The sequence below is a fragment of the Scomber scombrus genome, chromosome 3 (genome assembly GCF_963691925.1).
Source record: "Scomber scombrus chromosome 3, fScoSco1.1, whole genome shotgun sequence".
Classification (NCBI taxonomy): Eukaryota; Metazoa; Chordata; class Actinopteri; order Scombriformes; family Scombridae; genus Scomber; species Scomber scombrus.
The window spans coordinates 17646678-17664382 of NC_084972.1; the positions used below are offsets into that span (position 1 = coordinate 17646678).

The 17705-nt window shown below is 39.5% G+C and overlaps 1 protein-coding gene across 1 annotated transcript; it reads right to left on the reverse strand.

Moving 5' to 3' along the window:
• Window positions 1-443: 443 nt before the first annotated feature.
• On the reverse strand, window positions 444-15505 carry capzb (capping actin protein of muscle Z-line subunit beta). Its single transcript, XM_062416618.1, has 9 exons — window positions 15287-15505; window positions 9398-9487; window positions 7377-7498; window positions 6131-6244; window positions 5898-6039; window positions 4765-4881; window positions 4606-4671; window positions 4399-4475; window positions 444-1612 (listed from the first exon to the last, which is right to left on the reverse strand). The coding sequence occupies exons 1-9, from the start codon at window positions 15287-15289 to the stop codon at window positions 1525-1527; spliced, it is 819 nt and encodes a 272-aa protein (XP_062272602.1). The 5' UTR covers window positions 15290-15505; the 3' UTR covers window positions 444-1524.
• Window positions 15506-17705: the final 2200 nt, after the last annotated feature.

Here is a 17705-nt window from a genome sequence, read left to right on the forward strand (position 1 = left end):
TTTAGAACTAGATCAATAAATTGCCCGGCTGATATATATACAGAAAGTATCTATCACAGTTCGTTTATCGAATGGCACTGACATTTTTGTTTTTTGACTGTAAAATTCTTTCAAAAAACCAAAAACCTTATTTAAGGAATCCTTTGTGATTTACTATTGTACTATTTTAATGTCGGTCTTGTTACTGCTCTGTGTTGAGTGTCTTGCTTTGTATTGTAATGCTTTCGCCTTGCCTGTCAAAGCACTTTGTATACTGTTTTTAAAAAGGTGCTATATAAATAAAGTTATTATATTATTATTGTCTGATATATCAATAAGGATTGAATGAGTCATAGATAATGAAAGTCATGCTGCTGAGGTGGCGAGCGGTCTAATGTGACCCACTTTTGTGACTTGTAGCAGCTCACTTTGATAAATAGTGAAGAATAAAATCAGAACAAGAGTAGCTTTTTACTGTTTTTATTGTTGCTGGAGGCTCTAATACAATATGAATCATAAGCTTTACAAAATAAAAACCAAAAACAAAATACAACAAAAGATTCCCCTCCAAAATGGAAACGTTCAAAGGTTTCCACTGAAACACAAAGACAAACTGTGACCCCCAACAAAGACATATAAGGTGAGGAGAGAGAAGAGTTGAAGAAGCTAAACAGAGGGGGAGGCAAACTGTCATGTTATACACAGTGTAGAGGGGGGTTGGGGGGGTTGGGTTGATGACATGGGTGTTCTCAGTGAATATAAGAGTCCATCCCCGTGTTTGATAAGTCAACGTTTCCGCTGGCTGCAGCCCCATGCTCCCACACAGGCTCACATGCATGAGGACAGCGTGGAATGAAGAGTAAAAACTTTCCGAAGGCCACCCTCGTGTTCGCACCGTTACATTGCCCAAAAGAATGAGTTACACTGACAGTTATAATTTTTTTTACAAATATATCTTGGGGGAGGAAGGAAGGGAGGGGGAGGGTAGGGCTGTTGACAAAAATAGATGCAAGAAAATTTTTTTGATGTACAGAATTATGACAGCCCCGCCGAGTCTACACCACCTACAGCGCAGTCTGTGTCTGTCTCCTCATCACAGAGGAAGAGCAGGGCTAGAAATCGCTCGTTTCAAACTGACAAGAGGACACATCAGCTGTGAGAACATCAGGGATTATTACTACAATGACCCTCACACACTGTAAGATTATCATTAACCGTCGTAATACTATCATTATATTCATAACGTGGAGGAGAAGAGAGGGGTGAAGAGGGACAGAGAGAGAGAGTGTGAGTCAATGGCTTCATGGCATATGAGATGCATGAAAACAAAAAACCTGACAGAAGAAAAAAAAAAACAAATAAAAAGCTAAGCATTTTCTCCTTTTATGTTTTTTCCACAAATAAACAAGAGTGCAGCACTGAAGAGGCATGGAGGGAGAGACGTAGAGAAACAGAGAAAAGATGGCAGAGATGAGGCGGAGAGAGAGAAAGAAAGAGAGAAAGTGAGAGAGAGAAACAGACGGAAGAAAAACCACAGTAGCATCTCTAGCTTTGGTGTTTGCGTTTGAGCGCCTCCATCAGGTCGACCTTCAGAGCCTCCTGCTTTGACTTGTCAGCCAAAGTCTGAACACTCCTGTGTGGGGAAAACACAGAGAGAGGGAACACAAGTGAGTGTGTGCAAGATCAAATACAAAAAACAGCGAGAGAGATGGGAAAAGTTTCTCCAGAGAGACGGAAACACGCACAGTCTGTAAGTTTACAAGTAAAAGTGAATCTATTTAGAATAAAAACGTTAGTTATGCAAACATCACAGTCCAACCCTACTCTGTGGAGAGAAGATGGTTAGAAAGACAGTCTGAAAAATGTGCATTATCACACACATTAAATGTATAAACACTCCACACATGAAACATTAATGTCAGGCAAATTAAACCAGGATTTACAGTTATGTTGTCATGCAGCTAAAATGTCTTGAAGCAGCGTTCACCATCTGTTATATTTTGCACTTTGTTGTTATTTTAAGATGTATTATGAACTGAGAACAAATTTAAAGAGTTTTATGTGCAAATATAAAACTAAAAAAAACACAAACAGCCACACCTTTTGCTTTCATTTTATATTTAGGTCATGGAGTTCCTGAACAAAATAATATAATGCAGTAAATACTTGTGATGATCAGATTTTTCTGTTTCTGTTTCCTGTTGCACACATTTCTACAATGTGTTTTCCTTTGGCAGGACATGGAGCCATGTGCAGGATAAACACACCATTTAAGAAAACCTTATTAGGGCAACAAACTGCAAAACATCAGTGGTGGGGGCTGCTTTGAATATTCTGACATGTTTAGTGTGTCGCTCTCTCACAGAGATCATCTGTTAGAATAAAAGATAAATGAAACCTGCACAACATGCCTGCACAACTGCTCAATCTTCAGCACTCTGAGGAGCATGCAAATATCTTCATACAGGATACAGTCACTCTCTCACACACATACAGAGTGATCTGTGAGCTTGAAAATTAATAACCATTACATGTTTGACTTGTCTCACTTTATATTCTACTTTCATTAGTCTGTGATTAAAACTGCATCATTAGCCTGAATCTTACTTGGCCTCGCAAACTGATGTTTATCACTTGTGGTGTGAGTCTCACAGTAGGTTGTTACATGGCGTGACCAAAACTTTACGAAGATGTAGAAACTGTGGAGTGCTACAAGTAACTTGGTATGAACTATGTTTTGAACTTTGAACCATTATGGAAGGGCGTAAAAGCATTAGTGAGCACCTGCCTTAATTGACACATTTTAGGTGGCTGATCCATGTGTGAAATATGGATTTCAATCCAATCCAATCCACTTTATTTATATAGCTCGATTTTAACGAAGACTTAAAATAAGACTGTATTGATTTCCAGATGAGAAATTCACAATAGTAAAAGATTCAAGTTTTTATTATTGTGCGATTAAGACCTCCTCATTTTTATTACACTATAACCTTCTTCTTGCTTCCCCACTCAGCATGACACAAGCTCTTCCTGTTCCTGGTTTTATGCATTTTTATCATCATATCAACCTTTTATTGTGTTCCGCATAGTGTGTGTATAGTAGCAGCACTTTTAACGTCCTCAAGTGTTTTCACAGTTTGTTATCTTGCAGCAAAAATCAACTTCCTCTTGTAGGACAATAAAGATTAGAACTGAACTATATTGTGGAGCAGCTATTGACATTTTTTTTTATCATTACTTAACCTGCCTATTATGTCTACAGTTAATTGTTCAATATCTAAAGTTTTTTTTTTGTAGAAAAAGAGTAAAAACAAAAAAAAAGTTTAAAAAAAGCCCACCACAATTCCCTGGAGCACAAGAAAAGCAGTAAATTCTTACATTTTGAGAAGCGAGAAGCAGGAAACAGGACGTGCAGGTTTAGCACAATTGCTAAATAAATGACTCAAACGATGAGTTGATTATCAAAAATGGAAGCCAATTAATGTTCTGTTCTTTGATTTACCAAATCATTTGCTAATTGTTTCAGGTTCATTATATTATTTGTTAAACATTATTAGTATTGTTTGTTTGTAGTTTATTAAATTAAACATTATTTTAAAGGTCTTTTTTAAAAAAAGTAAAAGTGTGTTACAGCTCCATCTTCCTACAATATGCAGGCTAAATTAGAATAAACTAACTTCAAATGTTCAAGTTCAGTGTAACAATTTTATTCAGGCATCTTTATGTTTTCAGCTCATTATTTGATTTTTGCCTTTCAGCTGTTTTCTTCTGAAAAGCTGAGTGAGACATCTGAGAGACAGCAAAGAGGAACACCTTGTTAAGTGCAATAAGGGATGGGAAACATTTTCCCCAGTTTTATTTTATACTTACCCACACACATAAACACACACACACGCACACTTTCCATGCCAGGATGTACCTCTGACCCTAGTCAATGAAGATCTGACGCTGGGTGAGGACCTGCGACAGCTCCTTCTGGAGCTGCCGATACTTTTGGTTATCAGGCAAAGACTCAATAGATCTGGAGCACAGAGGAGAGGCAGCGGGGGAGGAGAGGTGACAGAGGGATCGACATTGATAAGAATGGCAGCAGAAATGTGGAGAAAAATGCAATAAAAATAAGGTTGACAGGAGAGGTTGAAGAGAGGGATAAAAAGAGGAGGGAAAAAATGAAACTGAAAACATGAGCAGCAAAGGTTGGTTCAAATAAGATAAGAAATGACAGAATTGACACAAAAGAGGTACGAAAATATCTGTTAAACAGGTCAACAGATGGAGACACAAAGGTAAAGTGACTCAGCACACAGTAAGAATGGTACAACTAGAACAACAGAGCTGCTGCAGATGCTGATGACGGCCGTGCTGTAAAAGGAGAGACAGTGATTCAAGTCATCCAAACAGCTCATGTAGCTGTACCTTAGTCCGTTGACGATGTCCTTGGTCTTCCCAAAGTAGATTTCATTCAGTGTGGAGCGAATCTTGTTCTCCATATCCTGGAACATGAGGAGGTTTTCTTTTTAACTTTTAACATTCGTACATGAATATTTCATTAGTCGACTGAAATTTATAGAATGACTGCTTTAGATAGGAAAGTTTAAAAAAAAAACAGGGTATTATACTGACTTCGACAAGGCGGCCAATGTTGGCAATGTGGGGTGAAGACTCTCCAACTGTCTCATCTTTTTCCATCTGTGAAGAGGAGAGAAATTGAGTTAATGGACGATAACAGCGCAGCTCGACAAATCAGCTAGCAGCATTTTTCTGTTCAGCTCAACAGCATACCTGTCTTGTAAGGCTGCCTCCCAGGTTCATGGTACCGGAGCCGGTCTTGGTTGTCTGGAGCCACAGCATGACGGTGGAGGTGAGTTTGTAGTGAGCAGTACGTCCACTGGATTTCTCCTGATCGCACACCAGAAACAACACGCAATGAGACAATACTCAAAACTGTTTAAACTAAACTAGAAAGTCTTACACTGCATCACTGTCTCAGACTCATGGTGCATCTCCGACATGTCACTGATGTTAACAATCGCCTGCAAACATCATGCAAAAGTTTTGTTTTTGCACATCCTGACAACAATTTGTTGTTTATTGACTCCTGACGGATTAGAGAAATCCCCTCTCCCCTTACAGTGCAAAAAAATGATTTGAATAAATAGTTCCAACACTTTATCTAAAATTTATTTTGTTTCTGTTGGTTTTTGTTTTCAGGAGAGGTAACTATTTTTGTCTTTAAAGCCACTCTTGGTAAATGTCCTGTCACTACGATTTTAAACAGCTATCAGAACAGATCATCAGGATGGAAAATCTGCAGTGTCCTAAGTTTGTTCTGAACTTGGAAAAACTGAATTTTTGTATTAAACACCAGGAGTTTGGAGTAATTTACAAGACAGACTTTCCTGTACACCTGTCAAGTCCTGTGTAGTCTGTTAACTACACTACGCTTTAATTTTAGTCTCTCTTGTAAAAGATAATATATCTCACCTGATGAACAGTAAAAGTTAGATGGACAATTTACCTGAGCATTATTTATTATTGTGTTACTTCTGTATTAATTAAACCTTTATTTATGCCCTTTTATCCTGATTTTTGGGGCTGCAAACGAAATTCCGTTGTGTTTTTATATGCAATGACAATAAAATATCTATCTATCTATCTATCTATCTATCTATCTATAACAGACCTCCAGGTTTAATATATAATGAAGTAAATCTCTCTATATATCTCTCTCCTGGCCTGGGAACGCTTTAGGATTCCCCAGAGGAGCCAGAGAGCATTTCTGGGGAGAAGGATGTCTGGGTTTCCTTACTCAGGCTAATGTCATTTACAAAATGTATGAAGTCTAAATAATAAATGAAATAAAGAGGGCAGCATAAAATTCAATGGCAACCTGTTTTATATCAGCTGATTCTCACCTGCACCTCCACCACGTGGATGGAGTCCCAGCACCCTTTGATCTTCTTGGATCCATCACCGGCCTTCTTGATGAGAATAACTCCAGCGAAGCCATGATCCAAGTCCCAGAGGTACACAGAGGACACACCACCCTCAAAGTACCTAAAACCATCAAAGATATCATAAATCACAAGAGCGTGACGCTGACAGTTTATTAAAAACTCCTCCATGTGATTGCCTCGCTGGTACTCACAGGTCTCTGTACTGGTCAAAGGCATTATTGGCTTCGACCTCAAGTTTCCTCAGGCGAGCCGAAGGCATGGCACCGTCTTCGATGGGAGGCTCATACTTATTACTCCACGGGGATCTGATGCACAGAAATCAGAGTTAATGTGCATCAAACTCAATGATCAGTTGCAACAGCAATTTATATGATAAACATGTCTGACAGTCTGACATCAATCCTGACTGAGCATGAAATGAGTCTAAACCTTTTGGAAGCTATATTATTTTAAATATAGTGAAAAAGTAAAATTGAAAGTTTCCAGACTTTGTCCCTGTGAGTCACCATCTTGTCATGACACTGTAACACAAACACAAACCATCCCACTGGTTTCTCTCCTGTCTGCAGGTCCAACTAGTCAAACATTACTGAAGAATTAATATCAAACTGTGTGTTGGAGTTTGTGAGCTCCAAAATCCGAGTAGATACAATTTTATTAATGTTTAACCAGACAATTTAATCTATAACTCAACTTTTGTAGAAAATGAAAATCAGACCAAATTAAATTATTATTATCTACATTTTAAACATGTCTGGAAGGGATCTTTAAAGAAATGTGTGCACACAAGTGACAACCTTCATCCATTTATAGAAATAATTTAGTACTTTGCTTTTAGGATGATGCTTTCAGAGTTGGTTTCTCTTTGGAAATGTAAATCATTGCTGCACAACCTACTCTCACATCTGGCTGCTGATGTTTTGGGGTATTTTCGAATTTACTTGTGTGTCTCATCAATGAATGGTTTCAGATTGGTCCTATTTGTTGTATTTCACTCATTTGGGGATTTAAACAACCATTGGGTTGTTTTGGGGACTATTAAGTTTTCTTTATATGGTTTGGAGATTTTATTCATGCTTCATACGTAGTGTGTTTCACAACTGTGATGTATTTTGAGACATGCATTTGTTTTATGGCGTTTGTCTATACTCTTTCTTGTTGCTGACTTAATTGGTCAGGACACTCTTAAAAAGGAGACATTTAATCTCAATTAGGTTTTCCTGGTTCAATAAATGTTAGCACTTAAATATAAGCAAGCCATAAAACTGGCCATTCATACATTCAATAAAAGTGGATTTTTTATCCAATTTAATTACCAACTATTAGCAAGTCAGCTAGAACTTTAGTTTGAGTCACTGCCTGTGGCCCAGTATCTAATGACATATCTTTATAGTGTGCTTCCTTGTCTGTGACTAAAAGTGCAGACATAAACTCAACCTGTAGGAGTCGCCGTCTCGGTTGTAATCACAGAGCAGATAGTCTTTCCCCACCACCTTGTCTCGGGCAATCTTCAGGGGCTGGTCCACAGAAGAGAGGAGGTCCTCACACAGACTGGGCACCTGAACACAAAAACAGGAAGAAAAAGCTCAACACAACACCATGATGTTGCTTTACTGCACACATTCGTCAAAGCAGCTGCTGCTCAGCCACTAAAAAAGTTTGCAGCACGCCTCAACTACGCAGACACTTGATTAAAAGTATTGTGTGTCCTGAGAGTGAGGCAAGAGATGCACAAAGAAGCTGTTTTTGTCACTTCTTGTTACAGAGGCCAACTTTTTTTTAAACTTCCCGGCACTGTAAAGGAAAAGACTAGTCAGAAAAACAAGAGGATCCTGGCATTTGATATCCTTATTCAGGTTTTAAAAAATGACTTTGTGTTCCCGTCTTTCTCTCACATTCCTGCTTGACTCAATAAACAGAGGTTACTGAGTGGAGCAGGAATAAAATATCAGTGGGAAACATAATATCTAGACGATAAGGGGGTACAAATTACTTCTCACAGACTGACAAGGACCCCTCCTCTATGTCCTCTGCATCAGAGCATAAACACAAAGGAGGCCCTGTTTTCCTTAAAAAGCCCCCCACACCCACTCACTGACACACACACACACACACACACACACACCTGGCAGTAGACCGGGTGAGACGAGGAAGGGAGGGTGGAGGGGGACCAGTGAGTGTGGCAGAGGAGAAAATGGAGAACAGAGAAGAGACAAACAGGAAAGAGGGAGGTGATTTCAGGCGATTCTGAATCGCCAGGAAGAGTTTGAGCAGAGATGGTGGAGCCAAAAAGAGCCTTGCAGTGGACGTGATTGACAGCTGTGATAATAATCACTAACAACCGAACACAGGGAAATGGGTGAGGAGAGAGCCGATGCCCACGGGGAGAGAGGTTAAAAGGTGAGGGAAGAGGAAGGTGAGCAGGTGGGGGTCTGGCAGGAAACGAAGGGATATACCCATAAAACAAGGTACCATGCAAACACTGGTAAAAGTGTGATTTGATTTGTGTCTGATTTAGCTTCATTTGTCGGACTCAGCCGGCACTGCTGAGCGCCGAGGATTTTCTTATGACATTTTTTGTTCAGAAAAATGTAGAGAAAGAACCAATTTATTTATCTTGCAGGCAGGAATTCAATTTACCTGAGTTGTTACCAAGTGAGAACAGAGAATTTAGGAAAATTGTGACTTATACACTGTCCAAAAAATATGATCACACAAAAGTAACAAAAAATATCAAAAAGATTAAATGCTGGGAAATGTGAGAATTTGTTTTATATCACATCAAAGACATTTGAAGAAATCACTCTTTGCTTTAGAAAATTGTCTCTGCGTTTTTTAAAAGTGTTTTCTGACGTTTTATCTGCAAAACAATATTCAAAGAACATAATCTGCACATTAATCTACAAACTGCTGATGCTAGTAGACCTAGTATACTTCAGATCTGCGAAAAGGACAGAAACACAGTACAACTCTTACACAACATTTACAGGCTGATTTAACAAAAAAGAAATGCATTCACAATATATCAGCACAATTACAGTTGAAAATGGGGAAATATGCTGATCAATGTTTCCCAAAGCCCACAAAAGTCCAAAAACTAGACATGTTCAGTTCAACATAATTTAAGAAGCTCAGACAGGAGAATCAGTAGCCAAAAAATGCACCACAATGTAATCATTATCATCCATATCATTATGGTTATTGCTATTATGTTGTTGTTGTTGGGTTTTTTTTAGCAATAGAGCAATATAAGCAAAACCTGGGAGCAGAACAGCTTCACTCTGAGTTACAAATCAAATGTTCACCAGTTGCTACTGGCCTGCTAACTTATCTGGTCTCTATTTCCCATAGACCAGCAGTTTTGCATTGCATTAAAAGGTGATAAAAGCCTCCCACCTTGAGTGTGTGTGTGTTGCCTGTGAGGATATCTGACAGGATAAGCAGAGACAGTAACTCACCAGGTCAATGAGGTCACTGAGGTTCTTCTCGATCTGCTGAGGAGGCAGACGCCTCATCAGGTCCAGGGCACAGTCCAGCTGCTGGTCATTCTGAAACACACAACCAGCAAAGAAAAAGACTTAATATACTTTCCTATCAGATTACAGTTAAATACATTACCTCAATTGTTTACAACTCAGCAGCTTTCTCATCAGTTTGGGATCATATTCATTAAATGTGCCACATGCAAGCTGTCATTTGCAACGTCAGATCAGTTTCTGTTCTATCATTCTGAGAGGTTTCACTCGTCAAAATGAACACAATAAGCCTGCGAGGACCGTGTAGGACTCACCACTGTTTCTGAAACTTGATGCTACCATTTAAAGGTTTGCTGTTATGCTGCTGAAAGTTTGTAATGTTTCAATTTGTTTTGTTGCAAACAAACAAAAAGACAAAAACAAAAAAAGTGAATATTGTTGAAGAATGCTTTTCTAACAATGAAATAGTTATTTTAGCACCAAAGATAATCCACATTCTTAGATTAACAAATTCTTGCAAATAAAAACAAAAAGAAAAGTTAACTCTGAAGACAGTCTCACCATCTTTTAGACAACACATTGCTCTGGTAGAGTTTCTGCACCCTAACTGAACCCTAACCCAGCTGAAGGAAATAAGAGGCTAATAAGCGTTTGATTGAATCTGTTCAGTACCAACAATACTAAACATATAATCAGAAATGTCCTAAATCAAACTGTAAGAGTGTCATCAGAGCATGTTTTAATTTATTGGTATTGGTATATTGGATTTTTTTGTCTGATCAAACTCCATCTTCTTTTTTTGCTTGTTTCTAACTTCAAACCTTGTATCCATCTGTAAAAAAATGACCATCTGTACTTGATTGAAAAACTGGAATCTTACAGTGATAAACTTGCCAACACTTTCAATGAAGCTATCCTCTCCGTCTCCAAGCAGAACCACTTCAGACAAAACATCGGTTGATTTTACATCAACCGTGGCAAAGTTTTAGAGGTGTGCCAGAAGTTGACATGTACTTCAGTACTATATTCATGCTGAGGGTTAAGAGATAGTCTGTTCAAATCCTCACCAAATCTTCTCTTGATGTGCCATCCATGTCTAAAAGTGTATAATCAACACAGAGAATTGTGTACATTATTAGCTATAAGTCAACATTTTTTGGAAGTGGCATGAAGTTTGCAATGATCTGTTAATGCAGAGGTTATCTAAAGTGGTAAAGAGAGCTTTTACTGTGGTAGTTTTAAAGCAGGTCCAAAATATATGTGAAGATATTTGATAAGGACTCAGTATTAGCAGATAGTCAGTATTAAATGACTGCACCAAGCTCTCCAATGATAAAGGCCTGTTACATTCTGTATGAGGGTATGAGGGAACTGAGTCCTGTTGCTGTGCAGAAACATTCACACCCTTGCAGGCAAACTGTGAAAATACAGACGCAACATTTCCAGCTCAGTGGAGTGAACAGCACTCATGATTTGTCATGTGAGCATTTTGCAGAGTTAAAAAACTGTTAGACACACACAAAAAAAGAAAAGAATTGTAATTAGAACCCAGATATAGTCAAAAGTTTGAATCATAAAGTGGAGAGATTTATTCTGTGTGTAGAACTTTAAAACATCAAGTCTGTGATGTCAGTGCAGGACTGTGTCAGCTGTCAAACGATGAACTCTACAAGTCTGAGAGACGCGTGTTATTTAGGGACATGGGCAGTGAAACCCACTTAGTCAATTCATACATTTAATTGTTTCTGAGAGCTTTCAAGCAAATTGGACCATAAAGAAAAAACAAAACAAATTTGTACTCTCGATTTAGTAATTTAACAGAATTCACCCTCATGCCATCCAGTCGTCCTGCGTACACCCTCACTATCGATCACTTTGATTTAAGGGTTTTCTTTGATCGTGGATTAAGTGTGTGGACATAATTCATGTTATGCTTGTCAGTGCATCACTGTGTTATTGCTGATAATCTTTAATCTCTGTTGATGTCATCCACACCCAGCTTCAGGAAACCTCAAGTAAATCAAACAAGTTTTACTCGCTCTTCATCCACCATGAATCAGTACATCAGGAATTAACTGACATTACAGTACATTACATTCTTTGTCGCTTTCTTCCAACTTCCAGCTGACTGAATGTGTTTGGTGTCCTCTCATAGGGGAACGGGCAAAATGGACAAATCAACAGCATTAATTATTAAATGGAGAGCACAAATGAAGTTTTTTCCCCCTCTGTAGCCATGTATCTTTATAAAGATACATTTACAAGACATTATTATTTACCATACTCTTGAAACATGTTTTGTTTTCTATATGCACAAAACTGTCAATACAAGTCAGTACACCGGCTGTGACCTCACTGATTAGGGTGTGGAAACATCTGTACTACATTTAACCTATAACATGTTATCATGCCTGCAGTGAAGACTTCCTTGAAATCTCTCTTCCAACCCCCTTTCACACACATACATCAACCAGTATGTGCCAGTGCCGCAGTGACACAATCCCTCACTGTCGTCCCACCCAATGATTACTGTCAAATGTGTTTAAAGTGCAAGAACAAGTTGTTTGTCCATGGCATCACCTATGGACACTTATACGTTTATGTTCATAGAATAATGAAGTGAATTAAACAAAAAGTTGCCTCAAAGGTACAAAAACCATGTAGGAACTGAGTTTAGGCTTCGTAGACTGGTCATAAATACTGGACAGAAGTATTAGCGCTTTTCCACTATACAGTTCTAGCACTACTCGACTCGGCTCGACTCGACGTTTTTAGGGATAGTAACCTGGTACTTTTTTAGTACCTGCTCTGCCGAGGTTCCAAGCAAGCCGATACTAAATGTGACGTCAACAGACTGCCGGCCACTGATTGGTCAGAGAGTTGTCACTGGAAGAGTTTTGAGCCGTCCCACACAAGAATCAAACCCGGCATTTTTAAATACCGGCAACAGCGTTACAGCCATTCGGCTCAATTTTCTTGCTTTGTGTGTGACAAAAAGGCACATTCAGCAGCAAGTACACCACTGCCTCAATGTCCTCCAATGTTTATGTGTTTGTGTCGCATATAAAACGAAGTCACGGCAGTTTCGTGCAGCCGTGCTATGACGGCCCCGCCCACGTTGAATAGGTACTATAGTAATGGAAAAGGTCGTTCCTGGTACCGTGTCGAGTCAAGCCGTGCTAGAACTGTATAGTGGAAAAGCGACATAAGTGTGTTCAGTGATAGGCAAAAAACAAACGTCACCAAAACGTCACCATCATCAGTCTAAAACACCAATGACTCTAAAAATAGAAGCACACCGATACCAATGCTGACTCAAAGAACTGGATCTGGCATTGGACACCATTATTTTCATAAATAACAATTCAGTTAATTTATGTCTATGTAGTAATTTGTAACATTTTGCTTTACAAATTTATGAAAGTATTGTTCAGTTCAAGCCTGATGTTGCCTTTATATACAACTGAATGATACCAGTCTATTCCTCTTATTAATCAAACACTGGTATCAAACTCTGTATTGGCCAATACCCAAAGCTCAGGTATCTGTATCAGGACTGAAAAAGTCAGATTGGTGCTTCTTTACCTAAAAGACTTGAATATAGCCAAAGACTAAGTACAACTAATTCCTTTTTTGGTTACATGTTTGAGTTGTTTGCTGAAGCTTGTTTTTTTGTTATTTACTCGGCCTCTTCATACATGTCTGATAACTGCTCATTTTTTCCAGTAAACTACTGTTTGTGAATGCGCAGGCGTAGTTTTTGAACTCTTGCCAGTCAACATTCCTGTTTGTTGTCTCTAGCCTTTGGCATTACTTAAAAGTTAAAAGTCATAGTCAAAGTTTGCCCTTTCACTCTGACTGACTCTTGGTTGTGCAGCAGCAGTTTTAGGAAAATGTGAATGTCAATTAAAACTAAATTAAGAACTTGGAAGACACAGAGCAGACAGGACTCAGCATAGACAGGAGCATAGCCTTCCCCCAGGGGTTTCTCTTCCTTAAATATGCAGTGAGTAGCAGGATATTAGTGAGTAGGGGAGGACAGGCCAGCCACGACACGAAACCCTGGGGAATGTGTAGGAAGATGAAGGCAAGAGTATTACAGTACTAACAAAGGGACAAAACATGTTTTAAAGCAAACTCGACTGTGCAACAATCATTTTCATCTGACCCTGTCTACGTCTTACTAGATACCAGTCTAAACATACTTGACTGCTGTAATTACACAATGTTACAGCACATGGATTCACATTAACATCAGCCCTATAGCAGCCTTTACCAACCTAGAGACCAACTTACTGATCACTTTTAACATATCATTTACAAAACACTGCATTAATATGACCCTGTCATGGTTACGTGCACTCATTTCAACCATTACAAACAAACAAATGTACTTATGATGAATGGCAGCTGAATATGACGTACATTTCAGCATTGCTCATCCAAATCCCACGAGAAAATAGGCCTTATTTGCATTGGAAATAATTTTGAATTGCGTCAATATCGAAATCAGCAGCAGCACAATAGGAATAGCCATCTGCATTAACATTTTATGTGTTTATTACAACTATTTTATTTTCTTGTCTTTTACTTGTCCAGAAAACCCTGCACTGAGCTTGATCTATAACGTAACTCCTCTGAAGTGTGTAAACCTAACAAAGTATACTCAAGCAGCTGCTAGCTGGCCACAGGACAATGACATGTTATAAAGGAGGAGAGCCCTCTTTCCATAAACATTTGCCTTATTGTTGACCCTGAACATAACAGATGTTTCTAGGCAATGCCATTTCCTCTCCTGTGAGCTGCTGTTTTTTGCCTGTTTTATAATCTCTCACGTTTGATGAATCAGTCCGCTTCATCAGACACCTGCGTTCCTTGACGCCGTGTTTATCGGTGCTCCTGTCTCGGTGTAAACACTGGCTCAGACCAACAACCCCCGGGGTCAGGGGAGCGCTGAGCCAGCAGGATGGATGAGGTGATGGTAAGGAGAGTGTGCGACTACGGAGAAAAGCCAGCTGCTCTTCCCATTTCAAGCACAAGGAAATTTAGGCCAAGTGGAAGTGCTACATATTTTTTTATAAACAATGCAAAAAATGGTGCACTATGCTGGAATAGTTCAAGTCAAATATTCACTTTGGTCAGACATAAATAAATGACTTGCCACAATGATGTCACCGCCAGAAATACTTTTGACATGGGAGGCATTTAAAAACAAGAAATGATAAAACAGTATATGCAAGTATGATTTGTACAAATTGTCAGAGCTTCACATGTGCACCAGAAAATGTTAATTAAAAACAACAACATCATCATCAAACTTGCAAAGTCAAGATAAAACTCTAAAAGCAGGAAAACCTTATCAAAGCAGGTTGACAGCTTATCATGGTTAGGAATAGGAGGAGCAAGCAGTCTTATTTTAGCTACAGGCAACCCAGCACTGGACTATTTTAGCCTGTGTGTGTGTGTGCTTGTGTGTGCTTGTGTGTGAGTGTGTGTATGTGTGTTAGGACTGCTCTCTCATACTATTCACTAACTTGTGTCAAATCCAAAACATCCTGTGCTAACTTTATGCCTGCTGGGCATCTAGCTCGGCTAATAGCTAGCCAACCTAGCTGCTAGCTTAGCCACGGAGCTAACTCATCCGGTACGCAGAAGTTTTGGTTTACAGCGCAGGTTATACGTGCATCGGTGATTTATAGCCGACACTTGGATCGAGTCCTGCTGCCGTCCTGGTGCCGCTGATCTCGGGTTATCACCCACACCCAACACCTCCAAGCTATCGTTAGCCTAGCCCTAGCAGCCCCAGCTAGCAGCAGCCCCTCCACCCTCTCCTCCGTCTCTCCCAGCAGCTCCACCGCGGCCCTCACTCACCATGTCTGCGGCGGTCTCAGCGGGGCAGGGGAGCACGATTTCACCGATGACTGTACACCTTAGCTTCAGTAGGGCTTATCAAAGCGCTCCTCTCGTCTCTTGTTGTCTTGTTGTTGTTTTTTCAGTCCCCCCCTTGGAAGATGTTTTGTTCGCCTCTCCCTTGGTGAACCCAGCCCTGTCAGCGAAATGCACTTCCTCAAACCGGGCTACAGGAAGGAGGCTGCCGTCAGAAAGCAGGGCCCCGCTTTGCATGTCCGGGTCACCCCGGGCTTTTCTCCACAGCAGCCAATCGCCGAGGAGCAAGAAAGGCATTGCCAAGTATGGAAAGAGAGGAGTGGTGCAGTAAGCATGCAGTCAGAGAGGGCAGCAGATAGACAGCTACAGCTATGGCTTCTTTAAAATCGGCCTTATTTTCTTTTTTTGATTAGTGTTTCAAAGATAAATGTAAATCCAGTGAGTGTAGGCCACTCCTGCTTGTTTTTTTAACAAAGAGCTGACGCTATTACGTTTTCCATTAATGTTTAAAAGTTATAAAAACTGCTTTATTTACAAGGCCTCTGAAAGATCTGTGTTGATATACAGACACCCTCTTCATTTGGTACACCTGTGCAATCTCATTTAATCCAATATAAGAGCTCTGCTACAAAATACTTTTTTTAAAGTTTATACATTTTCAGTTTTTGTTCACATTGCTAAAGAGGTGATCATTTTACTTTATGTTTATTACTGAGGTCATACTAAGTGGTGGTGGCATTATTTTGACTGGTGTTCCTAATATTTTGCCCCTCTAATGTACGTTAATGGAGTTGACAAAATATTAAGAACACCATTCAATATAATGAACCTTAATACACCACCATCACCCACTATGACCTCAATAATAAACATAAAGCAGAATTATCACCATGATAATGTCAGCAAAAACTGCAAATGTATAAGCTTCATAAATGTAGAATTTAAAGCAGAGCTGTTGCCTTTAATTGAATTAGATTGCACAGGTCTACCTAATAAACAGGCCAGTGAGTGTTTAGTTGAAATTATGCCTCTTCCTTTGCTCTTTTTCTTTTGCTTTATTGATTCTTGTCATGTCTGTCTCCCCTTGTTTTAAGTCCGAGATGTTGTTTTGTAATATATGACTTGTTTAATAAACCTGGTTAGAAAAAAATGCTTTCTTTTCCAGTGATGAATGGAAACAAACCCTCAAGCCAACAATGTGACTTTTGTTGCTCTCATAACCCCTGCTTTCCTCCAGGCATTGTGCCAATCTAAATAAGTTATGGTATTTTTTTCAGAATATTCAGTAACTAGTTTTAAAACTTTATTTTTGTTCACAACAGTGAACGCATACATATCTTCCTCTGTAATACAGTTGGGATGGACAAAATATTAGGAACCCTCTTCAATATAATACACTCCAGTACATCAGCACCATGCGCTGAGACCTCAATAATAAACACAAAGTCGAATTATCACCTTTCTGACAATGTCAACAAAAAACAAAGATATATGAGCACTATAAAAATAGGATTTATGGCAGAGCTGTTGTATTTGATTGCACAGGTGTTCTTGATGAAGTGCTCGGTCTATAAATAATGTATGCGTATGGTAACTTCTCCCCCCTGTTTTATTGCCGCCAGCTGGCATTTCTTAAAGGCTATCAATTGGGAGGTGTATGTGTTATATAAAAAAATATTTTTCTCATTTATTTCCCAATGCTGAAAATCTCCATATTTAACCTTTGTGTCGTCCTCCCGGGTCAAATTGACCCCGTCTGTTTTGACTGTTCCTTCTTTCCTCCCTTCCTTCCATCTGTCCTTCCTCCCTCCTTCCTTCTCTCTTTCTTTCCTCCCTTCCTTCTTTCCTTCCTCCATCCCCCTTCCTTCCTTTCTTCCTTCTTTCCTCTGTCCTTCTTTCCTTCCTTCCTCCCTTCCTCTTTTCCTTTCTACCTTCCTCCCTCCTTCCTTCTGTCCCCCTTTCTACCTTCCTCCTTTCCTTCCTCCATTCCTTCTTTCCTCCCTCTACCTTCCTCCCTTCCATACTTCCTTCCTTCTCTCCTTCCTTCCTTCCTTCCTCCCTCCCTCCTTTCCTTCCTTCTTCCTTCCTCCCTCCTGTCCTTCCTCCCTTCCTTCCTTGACGCAGGACAACAGGAGGGTTAAGCTATCATGACATTGTAAAAATGTGTATTCTGCCCCAAAGCTAAGAGTGTGTCCTATAATGTTTGCAAAAATTAAGCCTCCTTATATAACCCCACAAACATCTGTACATTTTCGACTGTGTGTGGGCATCGGTTAGTTGATTTCCAGCAACTAGCTGGAACGATTATAAGAGACAGAAGTATAACAGAAGGGGAAATCCATCTGAAAAGTCCATAAAGTACCAATGCTACTAGGAATACATGTACTGTTTTTGATAATCTTGA